The 24317-nt window shown below is 36.0% G+C and overlaps 1 protein-coding gene across 5 annotated transcripts in view; it reads left to right on the top strand.

Annotated features, from left to right (window-relative positions):
- Positions 1-21595, top strand: part of ITPRID2 (ITPR interacting domain containing 2) — a 40220-nt gene extending 18625 nt beyond the window's left edge. The window contains exons 10-18 of one of the 5 annotated variants that reach the window (XM_030850422.3): positions 1433-1521; positions 2864-4072; positions 6493-6570; positions 6649-6776; positions 7166-7277; positions 8391-8456; positions 9361-9822; positions 18464-18581; positions 19180-21593. In XM_030850422.3, coding sequence (XP_030706282.1) covers positions 1433-1521; positions 2864-4072; positions 6493-6570; positions 6649-6776; positions 7166-7277; positions 8391-8456; positions 9361-9822; positions 18464-18568 — 2249 coding nt within the window. In that variant the 3' untranslated portion in view covers positions 18569-18581; positions 19180-21593. Of the gene's footprint in view, positions 1-1432; positions 1522-2863; positions 4073-6492; positions 6571-6648; positions 6777-7165; positions 7317-8390; positions 8457-9360; positions 9823-18463; positions 18582-19179 lie in introns of all 5 variants that reach the window. The other 4 variants (XM_030850412.3, XM_030850457.3, XM_070045942.1 and 1 more) reach the window with 4 other exon arrangements.
- Positions 21596-24317: the final 2722 nt, after the last annotated feature.

The following is a 24317-nucleotide window of genomic DNA, read 5'->3' as shown; positions in this document are numbered from 1 at the left end:
TTTGCCCAAGCAGATGGGGCAGTTTCACTTCTAAATCCTTTAAGAAACTGTTTAATTCTGTTGTTGCTTTAAGGAGATAGTTATCATTGATTCATTCAGCAAACATTTTTTATTGTTGGCTTGGTCTAGGTACTTGGGGTACAAAGAAGAATAAATAATGTTCCTGTCTTCAGAACGCTGACAATCTAGTTTTTTTAAAAAAAAGACATGCAAACACATAATTATGGTGATGACTCCTATGACATGTTAATCATCTTCTCAAATAATAAAATGCATAATCAGTACCTATGGTAACAGCTTATTCCAATTCACTTTCACAATTATTACAATTTACCTAGATTTATCAAGGATATGGATCAATTCCATATATTTCATTATGCAGTTTTGTTAATTTCAAAACAACATTACAGAATTATTTTAAATTTTTAATGGGAAAAAAATTATTCTGTTTCATGTTGCTCCAGATTGAACCTAAGGTTATTATAATATTTTTCAAAGTCAGGCAACCTGTAATTAATTTTGGATTTTATTGAAACATATTATTAAGTACTTTCTATCATTCAAGTCTTAAATGAATGTGGACTTGGTAAACACACTTTATTTAGCCTGTTGCTTTTTAAGTTCTGTGGAACTTGACTATCTCATGAAGTGTCTCCCTCAGTAAATGTAATAGCTGTAAAGTCTCCCCCACTGTGGTACTTGTAGTGTGGTTGGGCATGTGATCAGGCCAGCTGTGTTCAGTTGGTCATTTTAGTTACTTAAAAAAAAAATTTTCTAGGTTATACTAACCAGGAATTAGAGTTTTGAGGCCAAAAAATAAGCAAGTTTATTGTAAAATTAACAATATTACCTACTAGTTGAACCTATGTGATTGAGTTTCATTCAGTTGTTAAGAAATAACTTTCATAACTTACAAATGTTTGCATCATTTGAAACATCAGAGACATGTAAGTACGCTTGTGTACAACTTATTTAATTTGTTGGCCTTAATTGTATTTTTATTTTCTTATTAGTGAAGGTAATAGAAGTTTTTACACACTACATTTAAACTTCTGATTTCACCTACTACGTGTCTTCACATATTTACATAATGAAAATGGTTTACTTTGGGACTTTATTTTTATTAGAGCCATTTTTCATTTCAGGCTCTTGTCCTCCAAGGATAAGACATTAATTGGATTTACCAAAAAATACATTATAATTAGAGCTTAATTAGCAACTGAACACTGAGGATTTCTGATCTGATTCAGTTTTGTTTGAATTCAAGTTACTTCCTATGCTTTGAAGCCACAATTTTGCATAAGTGATGTATACTTTTCTAAGAAAGAATCACTGTTGTGTATCATATATCTTTTGGGAATCATATATCTGTAATACTGTACTCATTGAAGTCTTATTTAGCAGTTTTGTATAACTAAATTTCTTTTGGTAGATCAACTATTACGTACTGCAAGTCAGCACTCTGATAGCAGTGGTTTTGCTGAAGATTCGACAGACTGCCTCTCCCTTAATCATCTTCAGGTAAAATTTCCTATTGTAGTAGGCACTGTGATTAACTTCTGTATATTTAGGTGGTTTTTCACTGGCTGTATATTTCAAGACCATCTGTGTAATCTTTATTTTTCAAATGACGATAAGACTAAAATTCTAGGATGCAGATGTTATCTGAGCATTTGACTGCAAATTTTAGGTTTCACTAATTCTTCATTTCTCTCTGAGAAACAACAAAAAAAGCTTCTCCTTTATTTTTGCACCACCAGTAAACAGAGTATTTTAATCCTTAACCTATTCTGTCTATTATTTAAAAATTTTTTTTCCCGTCATTGTGTTTCAGTATTTTACAATAATTATTTAATAACTAAAACTGTGGATCCATAGCTTGCTGAATATTATCTGACTGTTATGCTATAGTGTGTTAGATAACCCAGAAAATAGCCACATCTTTATCCCCATCGAGCTTATAGTTTATGTGTGCAGTACACAGAATGTACATGAAAAGTGTTTAAAACATCTGTAAGGAAATTTTAAAGAAAATTGGAATAAGAGAAAAAGAGAACCTAAAAAAGCCCTTTAGAAACATAGCATTTAAGGAGTAAGTTTCTAAGGAAACTCAGAATAATCCAGCAGGCATAAAAATTGGGAGATGGAGGAGAAACTTTTAAAAGGAAAGCTATGGCCAGTGGAGTGAAAAGGTGAGAATTTGTTTATTCTGAAATTGAGTAGTTGAGCAAATAGTTCTGGTGTATTAAATGATGCAAAAGCATGAACGGAGAGTAGATCAGTGATGAAGAGAAGATATGAATGTTAACTGTTTTTTCAAATAAGAATGATAGCTTAAGAGTTATAGGTCTTTTTGTCTTTTTCATACAGTAATGACTAAGGGAAAGGGCTCTAAGAGAAAGAGAGCTTGATGCAGAAAAATCTGGGATGAAACTGGAGAAATACCCTAGCCCTGGAGAGGATGTGATCAGAAGTACAGGTTGGAGGGATTAGCTTTGAAAAGAGATACAGTTTTCTTAATGGAGAGGAGGGAATGATGAGGAAAGGTATGGGGAAATTTGTAGGTGTTGGGAAAGAAGTTAAGAAATGTCTGTCCATTTTCTTTGTGTCAGTGTCATATGTTAGAAGAAAAGGAGTGGGTATTGAAAAGGGATTTAAGGAAAATAGTAAAGATCTGGAATAATCTTTGTGAGAAAGTGGAGGGGTTGTTGATCAGGGGCACTGAAAGCAGTTTAGAACAGCACCAGAGCCAAAACCAAGGTGGGAGACCCCAAAAGTATAGAAGCATCGTATCAGTTTGGTATTTTGTTAATGCTACTATTTATTTGAATTCTCCATCCTTCTACCTGTTTTCTTTTCACAGGTTCACGAGTCCTTGCAAGCCATGGGGAGTAGTGCTGATAGTTGTGACAGTGAGACAACAGTCACATCATTTGGTGAAGACCTTGTCACACCAACAGCACAAGACCAGCCTTATTTTAATGAATCAGAAGAGGAGTCTCTTACCTGTCCTCAGATGGGAAGAGAGAAGGCAGCAACAATTGCTGACAAACGGTCAGATGGCCAGGATTTCCCCCAGTGCGAGACTGTTGAGAATACAGGACATCAACAGTCCACCTGTAGTGCAGGGGATCACGTTACTGAAATTACTGAAAGGAAAGAGGTTGTGTCTCCAGCACAGCCAGTGGAACTACTGAGGGAAGCAAGTGCTGAAAGTGATGTGGATAAAAGCAGTGAATGTGAATTTGCCCAGTATACCACCCACCATATTCTTAAATCATTGGCTTCTATTGAAGCTAAATGCAATGAGAAGGGTGCTGAAAATACAACTGGGCCTCCCTCTTCTGTGGACAGAGTTAATACAGCTTTGCAAAGAGCGCAAATGAAGGTTTGCACTCTGTCTAATCAAAGAGTGGGGCGTAGCTTGATAAAGTCAAAAGATCTGTTAAAACAGAGGTACTTGTTTGCAAAAGCTGGCTATCCTCTAAGAAGGTCTCAGTCTTTACCAACCACCTTGCTGAGCCCAGTAAGGGTTGTATCCTCTGTCAATGTTCGGTTATCCCCTGGAAAAGAGACCAGATGCAGTCCACCTTCCTTCACTTACAAGTACACACCAGAAGAGGAACAGAAATTAGAAAGAGAGGCGATTGAGCATGATGGTCAGTCTTTAGTTAAGTCCACCATTTTCATCTCTCCATCATTTGTGAAGAAAGAAGCCGCCGCCCAGAGTGAGGTGAACCGGTTGGAGGAGTGCCATCAGCAAAGGACTCCGGCCTGTTCGCTGTATGCTCCGGCACCTGTATCTCAGTCCACCTGCTCCCTTCACTCTGTCCCCTCCGAGTGGCAGGAAGGGCCCCTGTGTGAGCACATGAGAACTCTGAGCACTCACAGCATTCCCAACATATCAGGCACCACCTGTAGTGCCTTCACTTCCCCTCTCGGGTGTCCTTACTCACATAGACATGCTGCCTACCCTCACCGAGTGTGCTCTGTGAACCCTCCTTCTGCCATCGAAATGCAGTTGCGAAGAGTGTTGCATGATATTAGAAGCTCACTGCAGAATCTTTCACAGGTATGAGAAAAAGTTTATCCTTCTTACCTTTTTTTTCTTTTATTGGTCTGAGTACCTCTTAATTTTCAGGGAAGCTGGGACCCATCAGGCCTGAGCTACCTCAGCCTCATTTTCCTGCATGCCTCAGCTTATCTGTACCTGCCCCCTCCCAGCGTCTTCCCTCCTAGCTCAAGGGAACAGCTGTAACTAATTCTGAACAAGGTGAATTTCTCTGCTCACAATCTCCCTCCTTTCTAGAGAAGAGATTTTGCTCGTTAGGTCTCCTCCCTTCTTTAGCCTCTCCTGCACTGTCGTTGTCTTAGTCAAGTTGTCTCTGTTATTAAAAGAACTTCCCTCTCAAGTACCGTCTGTCCTTTTCTTTTCCATCTGACAGTGTTCACCACCTCTTCTTTCTAAGTTTTCCTCCCCTTGGCTTCTGTGTCGCCGTATGTTCTCCTGGTTCCACTCGTTGCTCTCTGACTAAGCTTTCCCTTCATCTGCTGACTCCTGATGCTGGTCGCCTGGCACAGAATTAGTCTGCTTCCACTGAGTTAAAAGGCTGGGACCACCCCAGAAGAGAAAAAATCAGGTAAAGTGTGAATTTGAATAAAAACGGTCTATGTGTCTTGTCACTTTTAAAGTCATTGCTCTCAGATTTGTTAGTGGGCTGGAAATAATTTCCAAAATAAGCTTTGAAAAGAAGTAAATTGTCTCTTGGTTTGCCTCTCATGTTTCCTTTATTTTTTAAATTAATTAATTTATTCATTTATTTATTTTTGGCTGCGTTGGGTCTTCATTGCTGCGTGCGGGCTTTCTCTAGTTGCGGCAAGAGGGGGCTACTCTTCGTCGTAGTGCATGGGCTTCTTGTGTTGCGGAGCATGGGTTCTAGGCGCTTGGGCTTCAGTAGTTGTGATGTGTGGGCTCAGTAATTGTGGCTCGTGGGATCTAGAGCGCAGGCTTGGTAGTTGTGGCACACGGGCTTAATTGCTTCGCGGCATGTGGGATCTTCCTGGACCAGGGCTCGAACCCGTGTCCTCTGCATTGGCAGGCGGATTCTTAACCACTGCACCACCAGGGAAGCCCTACATTTCCTTTCTAAATCTCTTTCTAAACTACTTATATTTAGACAGTTGAGGAAATGAAGAAAATGACAGTGTAATGTAATGATCGGGTTATTCAGTTAAGAGTCGAGAGGCATAGAGTGTATATAATAGATCCCTTATCATGGTGACATAGTAGACAGGAAGCCACTTGGACAGTAAAAATGAAAGTTGGAACTTTTCAAGTTATGTAGTAAAATACAACTTCTTTTAAGTATAGATTTTATCCTCATGATTGTCTCCTAATGATTTTCAGTCTAACCAGAAAGTGGGTGTTTCTTCTTCCTCCTTACAAAATGTAGTTCTATCTACATGTGAGACATTTAACCTTTCAGCTGCAATTATATGAAGCTGGGGATTCCCAGGGTCCTGTCCACCTGCATCCTCAAGTGCACCTGTCTAGGCCAACTTGTTCTGCTCTAAATGCGGTCTTCTCTTCAGTGTCCCATCAGTAACTCAGCTAACCCTCACACCACCCCACCTCAGTAGACAGATGCTCTTCATGACCTGGCCTCTGCCTCTCTCTCCAGGCCCATTCCCTGTGTGTGTGCTCCAGCCACACTGGGCTCCATGCAAGCCTCTACACAGGCGTGTGTCCCTAGGTGTCTGTTTCTTTACACATGCTACTTTTTTTTTTTTTTAGCTGGAACACCCCGCCCTTGCCTTTCTTCACCTGACCAAGTCCCTTTTACCGTTAAGGCTCAGCTCAGGGGTCACCACTGTCGGGAACACTTAACTAATCTGGATTTTTGCTTGTTCCTATCATAGCACTCCCCATGCTGCCCCCAGCCAATATTATATATATATATATATTTTACTTCTGTTTTCTCTTTTTTCTTACACTGTGAGAACACTTGAAGGCTGGAAGTGACTTTTACTTCCTTTTATCTTTTTCACTGCCTAAAATAGTGAAGCATAGTAGATACTCAGATGTCTAAGAATGAGTGTGATGATTGCTTGCTACTTTCTCCAGCCAAGTTAGTAATTTCTGTAATCTCAGAATGATATTTGCTATTGCTTCTACATTTCTGAGTTTTGTTTTTATTTTTCTGCTTTCTCAAGGCAAGAGAGAGGTCCTGTAAGACATAGGTTTGAACTATTTGTGTTCCTTTGCCTCTTTCCCGTTCCAATACACTGACTTATAACCTTCAACAGATAGGAGTAGTGGGTAGCATTGGGTACTGATTTATTTGGTTCCTGCTTATAACATGAAGTGGTTTTTGTTTTTTGCCTCAAAGAGAAAAATATGTAGACCCCAAATTCTGCCTTTTTAATACCTTAGATAATTTGGAAGCAGTCACTTTAACATTGATTCCTAATCATACTTCCACTCTTTTGAAGCACCCTGTGATGAGAGGGCCTGATCTTGCTGCTGCTCCCTATAGTACTCAGAAGTCATCTGTTCTACCTCTTTATGAAGTAAGTTCTTACTTAAATCTCTGTGTTACAAAATAATTTGTGTGATTTAGAAGTTAATGCTGTTGTATTGTATTTTAGAATACTTTTCAGGAGCTCCAAGTAATGAGGCGGAGCCTGAATTTGTTTAGAACGCAAATGATGGATTTAGAATTGGCAGTGCTGCGTCAGCAAACCATGGTTTATCATCATATGACTGAGGACGAAAGGTAAAAGTTCATTGGACTCAAAATATTTTTCTTTCTAAAAAGCATTGTTAACTTTTTTTTTGAAGCTGGGTTTTATTTCTACTGTTGTGTACCCTTTATGTAGTCTGTGAACCAGTATAAATAAAATTGGGCATAGTGTTCTGCTAGGTAAACTTCTCTGCCTTTGGTGGATTGAGGAAGATAGTGGTTGCAATCTGTTTTTATTGTTTGGGATATTTGTAATCGAGGAGAGAGGAAGAAAAACCAGTTCTCCCAGTGGTTATACCTATTGCAGTCGCTGTTGTGCTAATTTATAGAACTTGGAGTTCAGTGCCTTCTGAAAGCTTGTGAGAGAGTTGTGAACACTGAATCTCCAAACTGCTTTTTTCAAACTTTGTGCCTACTGATAGATATGAAGTTGATCAGCTCCAGAGCTTGAGAAATTCAGTCCGAATGGAACTTCAGGACCTGGAGATGCAGCTGGAGGAGCGTCTGCTGGGGCTGGAGGAGCAGCTTCACGCTGTGAGTGTGCCTTCGCCCTTCCGCTCCTCAGCACTCATGGTACGCTACCTTGGGTTGTGCATAGGTTTTTCACTCAGGACTTGTTTATAATGTTCCACACAATTTAGGACAGATGTCTCAATTTAAAAACACTTATTTTAATGGCATTAGAGACATGCAGAGTTTTTAAGGAGCCTTTCCCACAAATCAGTGGAATGTGCAAGTTGTAATTATTTTCTTAAATGTTTAGTATATTTAGAAATACATTGAAAAATCATAATTTTTAATAATAGAAAATAAGGAGCAATACAAAAGTTTAGGGATTTTAAAGGGAAAATGATAGTGGGTTAACATATGACTGATATAGATGTTAATCATTGCATGTAACTGTGAAGAACACAGATATATGTAATATATATATTTCACTTAGACTTCTTTTCCCCCTTTCTTGCCTTTGGAAAAAAAAACTGTTTCCTTTAAACATTCCCTTTATTTTGGATTCTTTTCCATTCTTTATGTTTTTTAAGGAATCAAATGATATCTTCGTAAAAGCAGAGAAACATGTATTCAACCAAGAGAATAGAAAGAAACACTGTTTCTCTTTATTTTGTACCACTGTTCTTACTCCTAAGGTTCCTTTCCATGCAATTTGAACTCCAACAGTTGTATTCTTATTTTTGCCAAAATCTTTCAGTCGTAGAATATACTGTTTTGAAATGTTGAAATACTGAATTTTCTCTTTGTTAATTGAACAACATACCTGATTTTGTTAAAAATAAATGCATGAATACACACACATATATATGCACACATATGGAGTAGAATAAGAATGTGTGTGTGTATACACATATATATGTATAGCATAGACTAAGAATATCCTGTATTGTCAATGAATATCTTTTTCCATAAAAGGCTTTGATCCATTATTCTGAGAAATGTGTGTTGGTGAGAGCAGAGAATCAGAACATCTTCTATACAAACTTCAGTCACAGTAACACATTTTATAGGATCCTGTGACAGTTTAGACTGACCTTTGTGACATAAAGGACTGCTTCAGAGCAATAATTAGTTCATTATAAAACACTTGCAATTTGAAAAAATACACACACACACATATTGTTCTTACTTTTTCAGGGAATGTGTGGCAGTAGAAGCGCTGATAACTTGTCATGCCCTTCTCCATTGAATGTAATGGAACCAGTAAGCCTCTTTCCTTTTAAATCACTGGGGAAGGGAATGATATAATATTTCATAAACACACAGTTTTCCTAATGTAGATGAATTTTTTTTAAAATACAGAATTTGATAAGTTAGTTAAATTGATTAGAAGTGACTCGGGCACTTCTGAAAGTCCACCTCCATCTTTGGCCACTGAAGAGCCAGTTAATTGCAAAAGTGATTTATCTTTGTGGTCTAAAGGAAATAATGCATCATATAAAGTAATTCATGCTCCAGGAAATGTGCTTTCACAGTCTGATTCCAGGTCCTTTTGGTAATTGGATCTGTAAGATGACTACTTTTTGAACAAAAGTATGATTTTTATTATTTTTTAAGCAAGTCAGTTTATTTGGGGGGCATTATGAGTAGCTATTTTATTTTTTACAAGTTACTCTTCTTTTTATTTTTTTTCACGATATGCGGGCCTCTCACCGTTGTGGCCTCTCCCGTTGCGGAGCACAGGCTCCAGACACGCAGGCCCAGCGGCCATGGCTCACAGGCCCAGCCGCTCCGCGGCATGTGGGATCCTCCCGGACTGGGGCACGAACCCGTGTCTCCTGCGTTGGCAGGCGGACTCTCAACCACTGCGCCACCAGGGAAGCCCAAGTTACTCTTCTTGATAAGTAATTTGGACCCCTGTGTGGGACCAAGTAAAATTTCATCCAGCTATAGTTTAGTTACACATTTCATGGCTTGATCTCTGTGAATTTAAATTTTCCTTGCTATTTTTGCAAATGAAATTGAGTAGTAACTAAATAAATGCATTAGAATCATGTCTTTACAAGTTAAGTGATTTGGGGCAGTAATCACACCTAGGATTTTAATCTTCTTTTAACTACCAATCTTAATTTCAAGAGAGAAGAATTACAATTTTTCTCATCTCCAGGTCACTGAACTGATGCGGGAACAGTCATATCTGAAGTCTGAATTGGGCCTGGGCCTTGGAGAAATGGGATTTGAAATTCCTCCTGGAGAAAGCTTAGAATCTGTTTTCTCCCAAGCAACATCAGAGTCATCTTCTGTATGTTCTGGTCCCTCTCATGCCAATAGAACTGGAGTACCTTCTAGTGACTCAGTGGGCAGACCCAAAACCCATCTGGTACCAAGCAAGAAAGTATTCCGAGCGTCGGTGGCCTTAACACCAACTGCTCCTTCTAGAACAGGCTCTGTGCAGACACCTCCAGATATGGAAAATTCTGAGGAAGTTTTTGCAGCTGAAGAAGCCTCTGAGGCTGTAGGACCTAAATCTGAAGTGGAGAAAGAGCATGGAAGAATCTCATTATTGCCAGCTGCTGAGGAAATGCATAAAAATGTGGAGCAAGATGAGTTACAGCAAGTCATAAGGGAGGTGAGTAAAATCTACGCTTAGTTTATTTGGAGTAGGTTTTGTTTGAACATTATTTATAAGCTATTCCTTTGATTCACTGTATTCAGTAATTTTCCCATTGATCCAATTTGTGTCTATTAAGTATCTATGAAGAAGGCATATGTAGGGTTCAAATAAGTGAACATATGACAAACTCTCTAGATCTCTGTTTCCACCTTTGTAAAATTAGGGATTATAATTTAGATCTCTTCCAGGATTAAAAGCTGTCATTTAATAATGTCAATTGACATAAAAAAATGGTGTTGAGATTTTAAGAAGTAAAAAAAATTTGAGCTGTTTGGCTTAGTGGGTGGAGAAATGTGGAAATTATGTAAGTTGTTCAAAGATAGAAATACAAAATGAAAAGAAGGTTTACCCTGTGTGATTAGCAGTATGCAGACCTGAAATATTTAACCATAGTTGTAGGTTACAAAAAAGACTGCAGAAACTTAGGAGGATTAGTAATCAAGGGCAAACATTAATTGAGAAAATTAGTAAAATAGTTGCTTTTGGCACTAGGATCAGGTGGTAAGGAATAGTATGTATGTCATTTAAAAAGGGAGACTGCTATAGATACATGTTTATGATGACTTTTTTTTCCTTTTCTTCTCAAATCACATTGTGTCTTTGGGTGCAAAATCCAATAGAGTGCATGGAATAAAAATTACACATGTTGAATTTATTTTTTTCATTCTGTTCCCTGTATTAAGAGTAACTCTAAGGAAGAACCATAATTACTCATAATTCTTTCCAAATGAGATACTAAAATCCATGATAAAAAAGGATCATTCATTCTTTCCAATAGTTGAAAAGAAGAATATCCTATAAGTTTAAAAAAAAAAAAGTTTATAAGTATCTTAATGAGTACCTGCTCTGTAAGGGTAAAAGAAAGATATGAGACATGAATCCTTAAGCTTAAAATCCAGTAGGAAGGTAAATAAGACTAACTAACTCAGGAAACAATTGAAAAATCATACAGAAATCATTTGGTATAATGTATTGAGAACTAAGAATTTAGAACTGGAAAAAATCAAACTGAGCCAGAGAAATAATTAGTGTCAGTGACTCCCTCTTTTTAATCTGTGTATTTCCAATAAATTCAGTAAACGTGAACTTAACATATTTTTAGAATTAACTCATGAATAGCATAAAACAAATTTTTAGTGGTTATAGGTCAATAATGGTGGCAACAGACCAAAATATTCCTTCAAATGGGCCATTGATCCTCTGGGTCCAAAGATTAGTTCATGTGTATTAGTTGCCACCATTTATAGCTGCATGATAGTAGCTTGAGAAGTATACTGAAAATACTCAGTTTTGTTATATAGTATGATATATGCATTCCTAAAAATCGTTGTGCTATGCAAATTTGTATAATAAAAACACAGAGCTTATGGGGAAAATAGTATTAGAAGCATAACACTCAAAACTTGTGACATGTTTTTAAAAAGGTAAAAACCTAATAAAAACAGTAACACTATTTTATAAATGTTAAATGGTTAAGAAATACATAAATACTGCAATAATGTGACACTTTACCTTGAAAAAGACCTGAAACTTGCTTGTGGAATTGGACTTTGGAAGGGTTGCAGCTTGTGAGTTATTGTGGAGTGGTGGAGGAGGGTGACATGAAGTCCAGCAGAAAGTTTTAATGCCAGATGCAGATAGGTGCGCTTCATAACACAGTGAACTGACATAGCTGGTAGGTGTTTAATGTTTGTACAGTTTGGGTAATCTGTTCCCTGGTTCAACTGACATTCAGACAAATTCACATTTACAAAACAAGCATTCTAGCAGATGAGACTGCATGTATGTAATTTCTTTTCATGACATGAATTACCAACTTAAAAGGTCTTAATTCTATAAATTTATTTGTCCTACAAATGTAATTACTTTTGTAGGTTGATTGTGGCTGGCAGATATTTAGCAGGGTCTGTACATCTACCTTGCTCAGTTAGTTAGGTGTGACTGATTATAATTCATTCTTATTTATGTGTTTCACATCAAAGATCAATTTTTCAGTAGAATTGAGTTTTACTCAAAAAATTATTTTTCTCCACAATATATATGTTAACTGAGGAAATAAGTTTTAAGGTACTCTCCCCCCGCCCAGAAATGTGATATTTTTGTTCCCTTTAGCTTGTTTTGGTTTGAAAATTTTCCTTGGAAACTGGACTTTATGTACTCATTTAGCACAAATACTCCCTTAATGCACACTTGAATCCTCATTTTTAAAGTTGTTAATGGATGGCCTGATATGTGCTGTAAGTAATTTCCTGGGTGTAAAGCATCCCTAAGCCAGAACATTGATTTTTTTGGCTGATAGAAAATAGCATACATGTAGAAAAGTTGGTTGTTTCCATCATAATGTGGTGGTGCTAGAGAATTAATCGTTTATAAGAACATCCCATCAAATATGGAAGATTTTATAATTTGAAGACTGATATGCAAGGCAAATGTTTGAAGAATTTTTCAGAATTTGTTATTAAACCTGTTAACTAGAAACTCCCTAATTCAGAATTTGGCATAGTTTGGACAAACTTTGGCTTAGTATTGACCCTTTTAACTGTCTGCAAAGAAGGACTTAGCAAGCAAAATACGTAGTAGATCAAACAAGGCATAAGAAGGAATACTTAAAAAAAAAAAAAATACAGACTAATATCACTGATGAACAGAGATGCAAAAATCCTCAACAAAATACTAGCAAACAGCACATTAAAAGGATCATACACCATGATCAAGGGGGGTTTAATCCCAGGAATGCAGGGATTCTTCAGTATATGGAAATCAGTCATCAATGTGATACACCATATTAACGATTGAAGGAGAAAAACCATATGATCATCTCAATAGATGCAGAAAAAGCTTTTGACAAAATTCAACATGGATTTATGATAAAAACTCTCCAGAAAGTGGGCATAGAGGGAACCTACCTCAACATAATAAAGGCCATATATGACAAACCCACAGCAAACATGATTCTCAATGGAGAAAAACAGAAACCATTTCCTCTAAGATCAGGAACAAGACAAGGATGTCCACTCTCACCACTATTATTCAACATAGTTTTGGTAGTTTTAGCCACAGCAAGCAGAGAATAAAAGAAATAAAAGGAATCCAAACTGGAAAAAAAGAAGTAAAGCTGTCACTTTTTGCAGATGACATGATACTATACATAGAGAATCCTAAAGATGCTACCAGAAAACTACTAGAGCTAATCAATGAATTTGGTAAAGTAGCAGGATACAAAATTAATGCACAGAAATCTCTTGCATTCCTGTACACTAATGATGAAAAACCTGAAAGAGAAATTAAGGAAACACTCCCATTTACCATTGCAACAAAAAGAATAAAATACCTAGGAATAAACCTACCTAAGGAGACAAAAGACCTGTATGCAGAAAACTATAAGACACTGATGAAAGTAATTAAAGATGATACAAATAGATGGAGAGATATACTGTGTTCTTGGAGTGGAAGAATCAACATTGTGAAAATGACTCTACTACCCAAAGCAATCTACAGATTCAGTGCATTCTCTATCAAACTACCATTGGCATTTTTCACAGAACTAGAACAAAAAATTTCACAATCTGTATGGAAACACAAAAGACCCCAAATAGCCAAAGCAATCTTTTGAAACAAAAATGGAACTGGAGAAATCAGGCTCCCTGACTTCAGACTATACTACAAAGCTACAGTAATCAAGACAGTATGGTACTGGCACAAAAACAGAAATATAGATCAATGCAACAGGATAGAAAGCCCAGAGATAAACCCACGAACATATGGTCACCTTATCTTTGATAAAGGAGGCAAGAATACACAATGGAGAAAAGACAGCCTCTTCAATAAGTGGTGCTGGAAAAACTGGACAGCTACATATAAAAGAATGAAATTAGAACACTCCCTAATACCATACACAAAAATAAACTCAAAATGGGTTAAAGACCTAAATGTAAGGCCAGACACTATCAAACTCTTAGAGGAAAACATAGGAAGAACACTCTATGACATAAATCACAGCAAGATCCTTTTTGACCCAGCTCCTAGAGAAATGGAAATAAAAATAAACAAATGGGACCTAATGAAACTTCAAAGCCTTTGCACGGCAAAGGAAACCATAAACAAGACGAAGAGACAACCCTCAGAATGGGAGAAAATATTTGCAAATGAAGCAACTGACAAAGGATTAATCTCCAAAATTTCCAAGCAGCTCATGCAGCTCAATATCAGGAACACAAACAAACCAATCCAAAAATGGGCAGAAGACCTAAATAGACATTTCTCCAGAGAAGATATACAGATGGCCAACAAACACATGAAAGAATGCTCAACATCATTAATCATTAGAGAAATGCAAATCAAAACTACAATGAGATATCATCTCACACCAGTCAGAATGGCCATCATCAAAAAATCTAGAAACAATAAATGCTGGAGAGGGTGTGGAGCAAAGGGAACCCTCATACACTGTTGGTGGGAATGTAAATTGATACAGCCACTATGGAGAACAGTATGGAGGGTCCTTAAAAATCTAAAAATAGAATTACCATATGACCCAGCAATCCCACTACTGGGCATATATCCTGAGAAAACCATAATTCAAAGAGTCATGTACCACAATGTTCATTGCAGCTCTATTTAGCCAGGACATGGAAGCAACCTAAGTGTCCATCGACAGATGAATGGATAAAGAAGATGTGGCACATACATACAATGAAATATTACTCAGCCATAAAAAGAAATGAAACTGAGTTATTTGTAGTGATGTGTATGGACCTAGAGTCTGTCATACAGAGTGAAGTTAGTCAGAAAGAGAAATACAGATACCGTATGCTAACACGTATATGTGGAATCTAAAAAAAAAAAAAAAATTGGTCATGAAGAACCTAGGGGCAAGACAGGAATAAAGACACAGACCTACTAGAGAATGGACTTGAGGACACGGGGAGGGGGATGGGTAAGCTGGGACAAAGTGAGAGTGGTAGTGTCTATATGGACATATATACACTACCAAATGTAAAATAGCTAGCTAGTGGGAAGCAGTCGCATAGCACAGGGAGATCAGCTCGGTGCTATGTGACCAGCTAGAAGGGTGGGATAGGGAGGGTGGGAGGGAGGGAGATAGATGAGGGAAGAGATATGGGGATATATGTATATGTATATGTATAACTGGTTCACTTTGTTATAAAGCAGAAACTAACACACCATTGTAAAGCAATTATACTCCAATTAAAATGTTTAAAAAAATAAATAAGTATAGCATCAGAGAACCAGATTAAAAAAAAAGGAATACTGATGTCCTTAAGAAAATAAACTCTTCTGAAGCAGTTTAAAAGCATGTGTTAATAGATAAGTTACTCTAATGCCATTTACAATTTAAACAAATAATTTGGGTTATCATCTTAGCTCAATTACAATGGTGTTCTGTTAAACTTTGTTTACAAAATATTTAAAATTCAGATTAGTCTTGATTCTGTTCATTTAAAATTGGTAATCTTTTTACTTAAATATACATGGTACTGAATTCCAATTTTTTTTAAGCTTATTGTATCAGCTACCAAGAAAATTAGATTGTCTTCCCAGTAAATTATGGGTCTCTAACCCCATTAACAAAGCTACTATTCATGAAGAAAAGATTTAAGCTTGGGTTGAACAGTTTTGTAGGTGAGGATTAAACATGTTTGGCAGACACTTTCAGGGAAGTTTTCTTATTGCAGTCTTGGATGCATGAAACGATGTCTATCAGGCCTTTGTTTCCATTATTTCACCATATGTGAACTTTTTTAAAAGAATCCTTTCATTATTTATAATGTGTTAATGCAGTAGTTTAATGCAGTAGAATTCTTTTGAAGGAACACACTGGAAGTTCTTGCAAATATTCAATACACTCATTTAATAACTAAGCTTTTTGTCAGATGAAAGATACCCCATTCCTGTGCAGATTGCATATGTTGTAGTGGGGACATGTACACACTCTTGGAATTTGCCCAGGTGGTCTGTGATGTATGTAATCAGTGGCCTGAAACTGTTTATAGTTACTTTAAAAAAAAAAAGTAAGAAAGAAGATTACTTAATAGAATAAATGAGCATCTGCCCACAGAAGCAAATGGAACAGAATTACATATCAAAGCATAAACATAGATTGCTCTGTGTAGAGAGTACTTTGTTTATTGAAGTTCCTAGGCTTGGTTCATGCCTTTTTGTATCTATTACACTTCATCTGGCAAGCTTTAACATGTATTTTGGTAAATACACAGCTTGCGTGTGTTCTTATTACAATTCTATTAGTGATCACTTGATATAATGGCTGCCACACAGGAAGCACTCAGTAACTCAGTAGATGCGTAGTAAATGGACGTGTTGCCCCACACTTCAGGCTTGCTGTCTGCCTGTTTATTTGCCAATGTGCATTCCTTCCTTAATCTCAAGTAGTCTTCAGCCTGTCTTACTTTTTGAAAGTTATAAAGGTGACTTCACCATCCATCCCACTGATTTTCTCACTACTAATCCTTCCCACCTCTCTGTAGCGTGGGAGACTTTGGAACTAATTTATTTGTTCATACATTTATTACTTCAATAAATTATCAAAGGCATTTTGTCATTTTCAGTGCTAGTCTGTAGTCCTTTGTTTTTCTACTTTCTGTTCCTTTTTGTGTCTGATACTGTCTCTCTCAGGCATGTGCTGTCTCACTCTCTCATTGATGCATTTATTCAGACATTCATTGAGCACTTACTGTGTGCCAGGATACATTGATTAATTTCCATTTGAGCTCCCCGTTTCTATTCTAATTCCCCTGTACTCTTTACCTAGTAGGAACTGTCTTGTTGGCTAGGCTTCTTTTTGCTGTGTCTCCAAGGTGCTCTTGCTACATGTAGTTTTCATCCTCACTATTGTCTGAAATTTTCCTTACTTTTTCATTATTATGTTAAAGACTGCTATTCTCTGAGAATTTATTTTTTTCCTCTTCTAGCCCATACTAGTCTCTCATTTTTAAAAATTTGTTCTTATGTCATTTATGAATTAATAAATAATTTTCTCCTTTTAATATTTCATGAAACAATATTCATTTTGTGCCCATCTAGATTATAACGTCCTTGGTAGAGACTCTTTTATGCTTTACTCCAGTAATATCTGTACCCCACACCCCCCCAAATGTTGGCACACATTTTGGTTTGTAGAGAATACTTTCTAGCTAGTTTGTTTTTGAGTGATGTACGATGAGATGTGCATTGGACAACAGGACTGAAAGACTCTGCTACTCACTGTCTTTTGTAAATATAGATTTACAGAGGATCTGATTCAACACACGGCATTTGCACTTGTATACTGTGGCAAAGAGATTCTGGTTTTCATAATATTTGTATCCAATACATATTTGTTTAAAAAATGAATCTGTGGTACTATGAACTTAAACTTTTGAAGTTTTGTTGTTTAAAGCTTAGAAATATTGGTAGAAGGTAAGATGAGAAGCTTCTATTTATTCAAATATGTTTCAGTACAGATGGCTGGTAGCTAAGGAGCATTTGTTTCTCTGAATACTTATGTATAAATATGTATTGTGTACCAATTTTGCATGACATTAATACAGAGCCATTTTTGGAAAGACTTCGATTGAGATGTGTTCAGGATGTACTTAGGAACATTTAAGGGAACAGATCAGGCTGACAGGAAACTGGAAATGTAGAAGTTTTTAAAGCTGGTTGAGAGTGTCTCAAGTGCTAATTCGGGAAGGCATTATCAGCTTATTTCAGGAAATACACATTTAAAGGCTTCACAGAGGGCTATTCGGAGGTGATGCTATGTCATTAGAGAGAAAAAGGCTTAGATAGGCATGTGTAGTGTTTGGGCATCTGGAGAAGAAAATCTTGATGGAATTGTCATTGCCCCTAGGTCTGTTTGCCTTTTCCAACAATAAAATGATGTAACCCTTGTCCAAAGCAAAATTTTCAGACAGGTGACAAATGTACCATACAATTAAATAAATATTTATTTCTTTAGAGTTTATGGTTGATTAGAGGATTTTTTTTCATGTTTTAAATTAAATTGTACTAAATGATCATTTCTTCTTTTCACTTAAAATGCACATGTTAGGTTAGAATAATATGTAATAACTTCTTTAGATACTTTGCTTTCAGTTAGTATAAACAGGCAATACACCTGTATATTATTTTGCCACTAATAGGTTTTCTTAACAATGAGAATACTTGAGTATCCTGCTGGTTACCAAACAAAGATAGACATTAACAAAAAACATAAAAGTGAACCTAACATTTAATCAGTTCTTTCAGGTTATTTTGTGTCATGGGGCAAATTATCTAATGAAGTTTTTAAATCTAACGTTTGTTAATGTTCTCAACTTGAGAATTGTGATATTTTATAATGGAGCTATCTGAGTTGTGCTAGACAAGACCTCACAATGTGATCTGAGTTTGAGGATAGATGGATGTGATTCCCTACTTGCTCTCTGTATTTCATGAAGGGTTTACATGAAGGTTGTAGTTCTCTCTATAGTTTAGCTGACTGCAGGAATTAAATACTATTTATTTTTCTGAAAATAGAATAAAATGGATTATAGTCATATTGTTAAATTCTTATTTTCCTCTTCTTCCATTCTAGATTAAAGAGTCTATTGTTGGGGAAATCAGACGGGAAATTGTAAGTGGACTTCTGGCAGCAGTATCTTCAAGTAAAGCATCTAATTCTAAGCAAGATAGTCATTAAATGGAATTTATAGGTAAATTTTTCTGAATTTCTTTGTTTAGATAAATGTAAATTAGTACTTAGTTTTTAATACTTTTTTTTTTTAGTATACAGGTCTGTTTCTCTAGCTAAATTTTGATTTATAGAAAGTATGTAATATGTTATCCTGCAGTGTGAAAACCTCTCACAACCTCATTTGAAGTGTAAGCAAGTCAAACCTCATAATCTCAAACCTCCAAGGAATTATTGATATTTTGTCATTTTATTGAAATTTCATTATAGTAAATAAATTCTGGAATTGGGGAAATTGGGACCTTCAAACCTGAGTTTTATCTTGATAGCACTGGTTTTAATGTTATTTCAGATGTACAATTTATGGATCAAGATTTCAAGCCTTAATCATAAATTTTTAGTATCTTTGTCTTTTAAAGAAACCTATCCCATAGGTCCCGTATCTAATCATGTCATAATTTATAAAGGAGGATCATATATATATATATATATATATATACACACACACACATATATATTTATATATATATATTTTTACAGAATATTCTCATCCTTCCTTTTAAAGACCTTTCAGTAGTAATTGAAAAATGTGTAATGTTCACTTCTCTTTCTTTTTTAAGATTGGCATGGGTCCTATTAGCTGTGTGATATTGGAGTTATCAATGATATACACTGGTGGAGGTGTCATTTGTGCTTCAGAAGATACTTGCTGCTGAGCTGGGCTACTGTATACAGTGTACAATGTTTATTTCTTCTGTGCATATCTTTTTAAAAAACATAGAAACTTAGGCACTTTGCTGACTTTCTTTTCTAAACTATCAAAACTGTAGGCATTTGAAAAGCCGAATATTTATTTGTATGTCAATATTTTCCAATTGATTCCCTAGGAAGAATTAATTTTAAAACTTGAAAACTTCCAGACTTAACCAACTTATAAATAACATATTTCTTCAGACTAGCTTCTTAAAACACTGACCTCTATGAGGTATTTACTGTGCAATAACTGATTCATTTTTTGAGAGCTTGAAACAACCAATGATTTTTCCCTCCACTGCTGTTAATTAGTGTCACTTCCAAGAAGAAAAATTGTTCTCTTGTAAAAATTGCTCTTAATTCTTGAGGAGGTTACTAATAGCAGTAGGATAGAATTTATATGTTACCTAAAACTACTTAATGTTCTTACACTGTAAAGCATTGTTACTTTACCCAAGACAATTGCAATTTTATTATAGCTTATGTAGTTTTTTTATTTTATTTTGGAAACATGCCTTAGGTTAAACACTATGTACTTATTGCATTTTCCAGACTTCTTTATTATAAGGAGATGTTTCTTCTTTTAGACTAAATAGTGGAGTATTGCCAAAATAATGGGGCCTGTGACTTGAATGGATAGAAATGAATAAGCTGGTTTTGTTTTTTCAAAATGGAAGTAATTTAGATTTGTTTTTCTCATAATAGATGGTTTTAATTCATTTTTAACCAGTGAGAACTGTTTATGGGGAAAAAAGGAAGGTAGTTTCCTATTTGGTTTCATATATGTTAAATAAATGTGTAAAGTAACAACCAAATGTTATTAGAATTATTCTTTAGCATTTATAATTTTCAACTCCTATCATATTTCTTTGTGTGAAGTTTTAATCAAAAGTGGTTGAGATGTTAACAGTATACTTTGAAAGAATACCTAAAAGGTTTTTAAATGTCTGAATTATCACACAAAGGCTGATTTCTAAAAAAAAAAAATTAATAAAGTATTTATTTTGCCTAACATGTTTTTAGTGATTTCTTTTCTTGAACCACAACATGAAGAATTTGGATTAGCTATGAAGAGTAACAAATAAGGTCCAAAAGAATTGGAGCATATAACCTAATAGGCTAAAATTCTCTTTTCCTCAAGAGGCCTCTATGATGCTTTCAAAAATGGTTAAGACTAGACCACCCTGGAGAAGGAGTGCACACTGATGCCTCTTGGTCTCATCCAGTTCTGTGGTCCTAATGATTACCATCTGAGGCAAAATAAAACTTTTCTTTAAAATGCACTGTTAAACTACAAAGAACAGACATTAAAATATTACCTTAGTCTTTGGCCAAATTATTCAGCAATTTGACTACTTGATTCTCATAATTGCAATGACACATATAAGCCAAACACCCAACGTTAATAGTTATACAGATATCAGTGATTTTTAACTAATCAGCTTTGTAGCCACTTATAGTTCATTTCTGACAATACAAGATACCCAGAATTTGACAATCAAAATGAAAGGTAATACAACTGGAATAACAGCCTGAGTCAATGGGCAAATCCCTTACACAGTTTATAAGTCAAATAAAATGAACTTCATCTCCTCTTTCCATTCTAAATCTTTGTGTACTTGAACATTTGAAAGCTACTATATTCACGCCACCATGCTAGCTGCTGAAATGAATAAGAGTGGGTCTAGATGGAAGGACAGGACATTTTTTTTTTCTTAATGGTAAGTATCAAATGAAAAATATGAAGATCATAAAAAGAATCTGCAAAAGTGTAGCCTGGGGTGGTTGGAGAAGTAAGTCTTCACCAAGAAGATTTGGTTTGAGTAAAGTCTTGAAGAATGGGAAGTGGAAAGGATAGGGTTTAAGTTATCAAGAATATTAGGAAAGGTTATAAATTGAGTTTGAATTACTATATGATTGGCAAAGGCATGTTTTTAAGAGCCCAAGCTGTGTATAGCTTGTACCTATTGTGCTTAAGAGCCTGAATGAAGAAGGCATAGAAGGAAAACAAAACTTGAAATGGTGATATGGAAGTTGGGAGCCATTGTGAATGATGTACCATTGACAAAAATGGGCAGCTTCTCAGACTTGAAGTAAGTACTGTTCCTCTAAAAACATTAGGTTGAATTTCTGTAACATTTAAAATAATTGTCTTAGGGCTTCCCTGGTGGCGCAGTGATTGAGAGTCTGCCTGCCAATGCAGGGGACACAGGTTCGTGCCCCGGTCTGGGAAGATCCCACATGCCGCAGAGCAGCTGGCCCCGTGAGCCATGGCCGCTGAGCCTGCGCGTCCAGAGGCTGTGCTCCACAATGGGAGAGGCCACAACAGTGAGAGGCCCACGTACCACAAAAAAAAAAAAAAAAAAAGTCTTACACCAATTAAGACAATTAAGCTCAGCTGGATGTCTCACCTCTTTTTTTTATTTATTATTTTTAAAGACATTACTTTTAGAGCAGTTTTAGGTTTACAACATTTAACTTGTTGTAGAGGAAAATAAGAATGCAGTAAAGTGCATGTAAAATAATGTAAAAAAAAAAAGTATGTTTCGGGGATTCCTGAAGAGATGGTGTATTGTCCATTCTCCTGACCTGTCCAAATGGGAGTGTAGTTCTAGCTGGGAGAGTAAAGCAGAACTGAAGCACAGTTTCTTGTTTTTGTTTTTCTTACCTTTTCCTGGAAAGGAAGAATTGATAGCACTTAGGAAGTCGGAAGACAAAGCATTCTATCTTATAATTAAATAGGATCTAAGGATCTAAGTTGTAGTAGGTTATGTATGGCTGTTAGAATCATTTATGAATATTGAAAGCATTTAGTTAACACTCTAGCTGCATTCTAAATGTACAAAGTTAAGATGTCTTACCTAATTAATAGCTCTCTCCTATACAGTTTTTTATTTCCATTTATTACTGTTAGGTGAGGCCCTTCACCTTTTTTTGTTCTCATTTTCACAACTGATGCTCTGTTTCTCCTAATGAATAAGTAATGGCTTGTGTACAGAATGTTGGTGTGCCCAGCAACAAATCAGAAATGTACTCAAAGAAACATGTCAAACAAATGCCAGGGGCCATTTCCTCCAGTAGGATATCCCAACGGAGGCTAAATCTTTCGTGTACAACGATTAACTAGTTTACGTGTTCACTCAAAAGGTTGCTGGATACCCAAACTTTTTAAGGTTCTGAGTTTGGGAAAATGGAAATATAAAGAATGAGTTAAGAGCATTTTTAAGGAAAGTTAATAAAGTACATTGTTTAGACCTTTGAAAGGATCAATACATTTAGGAATTATATTGTCTCTTTTTGTCCATTTTTTAAAAAATCTAAAGCGTTCTTTAATGGATAGAAAAGCATATTAAATGTAGGTAACATGAAGTTGGAATGAATAGGAAAGCAATTTGAAGAGCAGACTTCAGAATGACTTAGAAGTGGAACTGAGCAAAGAATGTTGCTTTATTTTAGAAATAAAAATATTTGAAGTGATGACAAAATATCTTAAATAAACTGATTAACCTCTAGGCTTAGAAGAAAAAAACTGAAGGAAACTTGAGAAGTTACCTTGTATATACTACTTAAGAGGAGATCACACAACTATAGATAAAACATGCATTTTGTAAATATTTCTATGTTGTTGTGGTTTTATACATTCTATACTTTTGATGCCCCTATTGATCTAGATGTACAAAAATGTCCCTTGAATCAGCCTTGATGTCATAAATACACTTTCATGGAATTAATAAAAGTAGTATTGAATGACAAGTGTACTCAATTTGAACATTCAAATGATATGCAACAATATAATATTTTAAAACAGAGATTCACGTTTTATACTAAATTATTTTTGGTTCTTGATTCTAATATGCATAAATCTCTTAATTTTCCTAAGAGAGCAACTTGACAGTGTAACACACTTTACAAAATATACTTTATAATTTTATGCCTTTAAAAATATTGGGACTTTCCTGGTGGTGCAGTGGTTAAGAATCCACCTGCCAATGCAGGGGACATGGGTTCAATCCCTGGTCCGAGAAGATCCCACATGCCACAGAGCAACTAAGCCCATGCGCCACAACTACTGAGCCTGTGCTCTATAGAGCCCTCAAGACACAACTACTGAGCCCACATGTCACAACTACTGAAGCCTGCTCGCCTAGATCTCGTGCTCCACAACAAGAGAAGCCACTGCAATGAAAAGCCCGCGCACCACAACAAAGAGTAGCCCCCACTCGCCGCAACTAGAGAAAGCCCACGCCCAGCAACCAAGACCCAACGCAGCCAAAAATAAATAAATAATTTATTAAAAATATTATTAAATGTCATATGTTTGGCTTCATGAAATATAGAAATGTAAATGCTACTTTTTGTTCATAAATACATGCACATTTTAATAGAATACCTATTTTTTCCAGTGTAATTACGCTTATAGCTAGTAATAGTAGTGTTTTTGTTAAATAAAAGTGGTTAAGTATCACTCTATTTCTACAGGTACTTTCTCAGACTCCACACACAAACTACTAGAAAGCAACGTACTAGATCACTAGAAAGGGTAACAAAATATTTAAAGAGGGCTAGTATATATGAGATTCATGCAGTCATTGACTTGACAAGGTTGTACATGTTTCTAGTGGTTAAGGCTCAAGCTGGGTTCAGATGTCTGCTATGTAGAACTGGGATGGTAATAATAGTACCTCTTTCATAGAGTTGTTAGTATGAATATAAATGCACTTGGCACAGCTCAATAAGATTTGTGGTGGTGGTGGTGGTAATGATGATGGGTAGAAACAGGGTAACATGTAGATGAGGTATGGCAAATTAGGCATTATGTGGAAGAGAGAACCTGAACTTCTAGATACAGGTCTGAACCATTTGTCTTCATTGTGGTCTTTCAAGCAGTAGAACTAGGGACTGGCAAAGGACCCTGACTCTCCTGTTACATGAAAGGTGGACATTACTGAGTTTCAGTTTTCAACAAAGAAATTTTGTTCTTTGGAACAAAAAAATTTTCTAATGG

The sequence above is a fragment of the Globicephala melas genome, chromosome 7 (genome assembly GCF_963455315.2).
Source record: "Globicephala melas chromosome 7, mGloMel1.2, whole genome shotgun sequence".
Classification (NCBI taxonomy): domain Eukaryota; kingdom Metazoa; phylum Chordata; class Mammalia; order Artiodactyla; family Delphinidae; genus Globicephala; species Globicephala melas.
The sequence above is the reverse complement of the archived record's forward strand: the minus strand, read 5'-3'. Positions and strand labels throughout refer to the sequence as shown.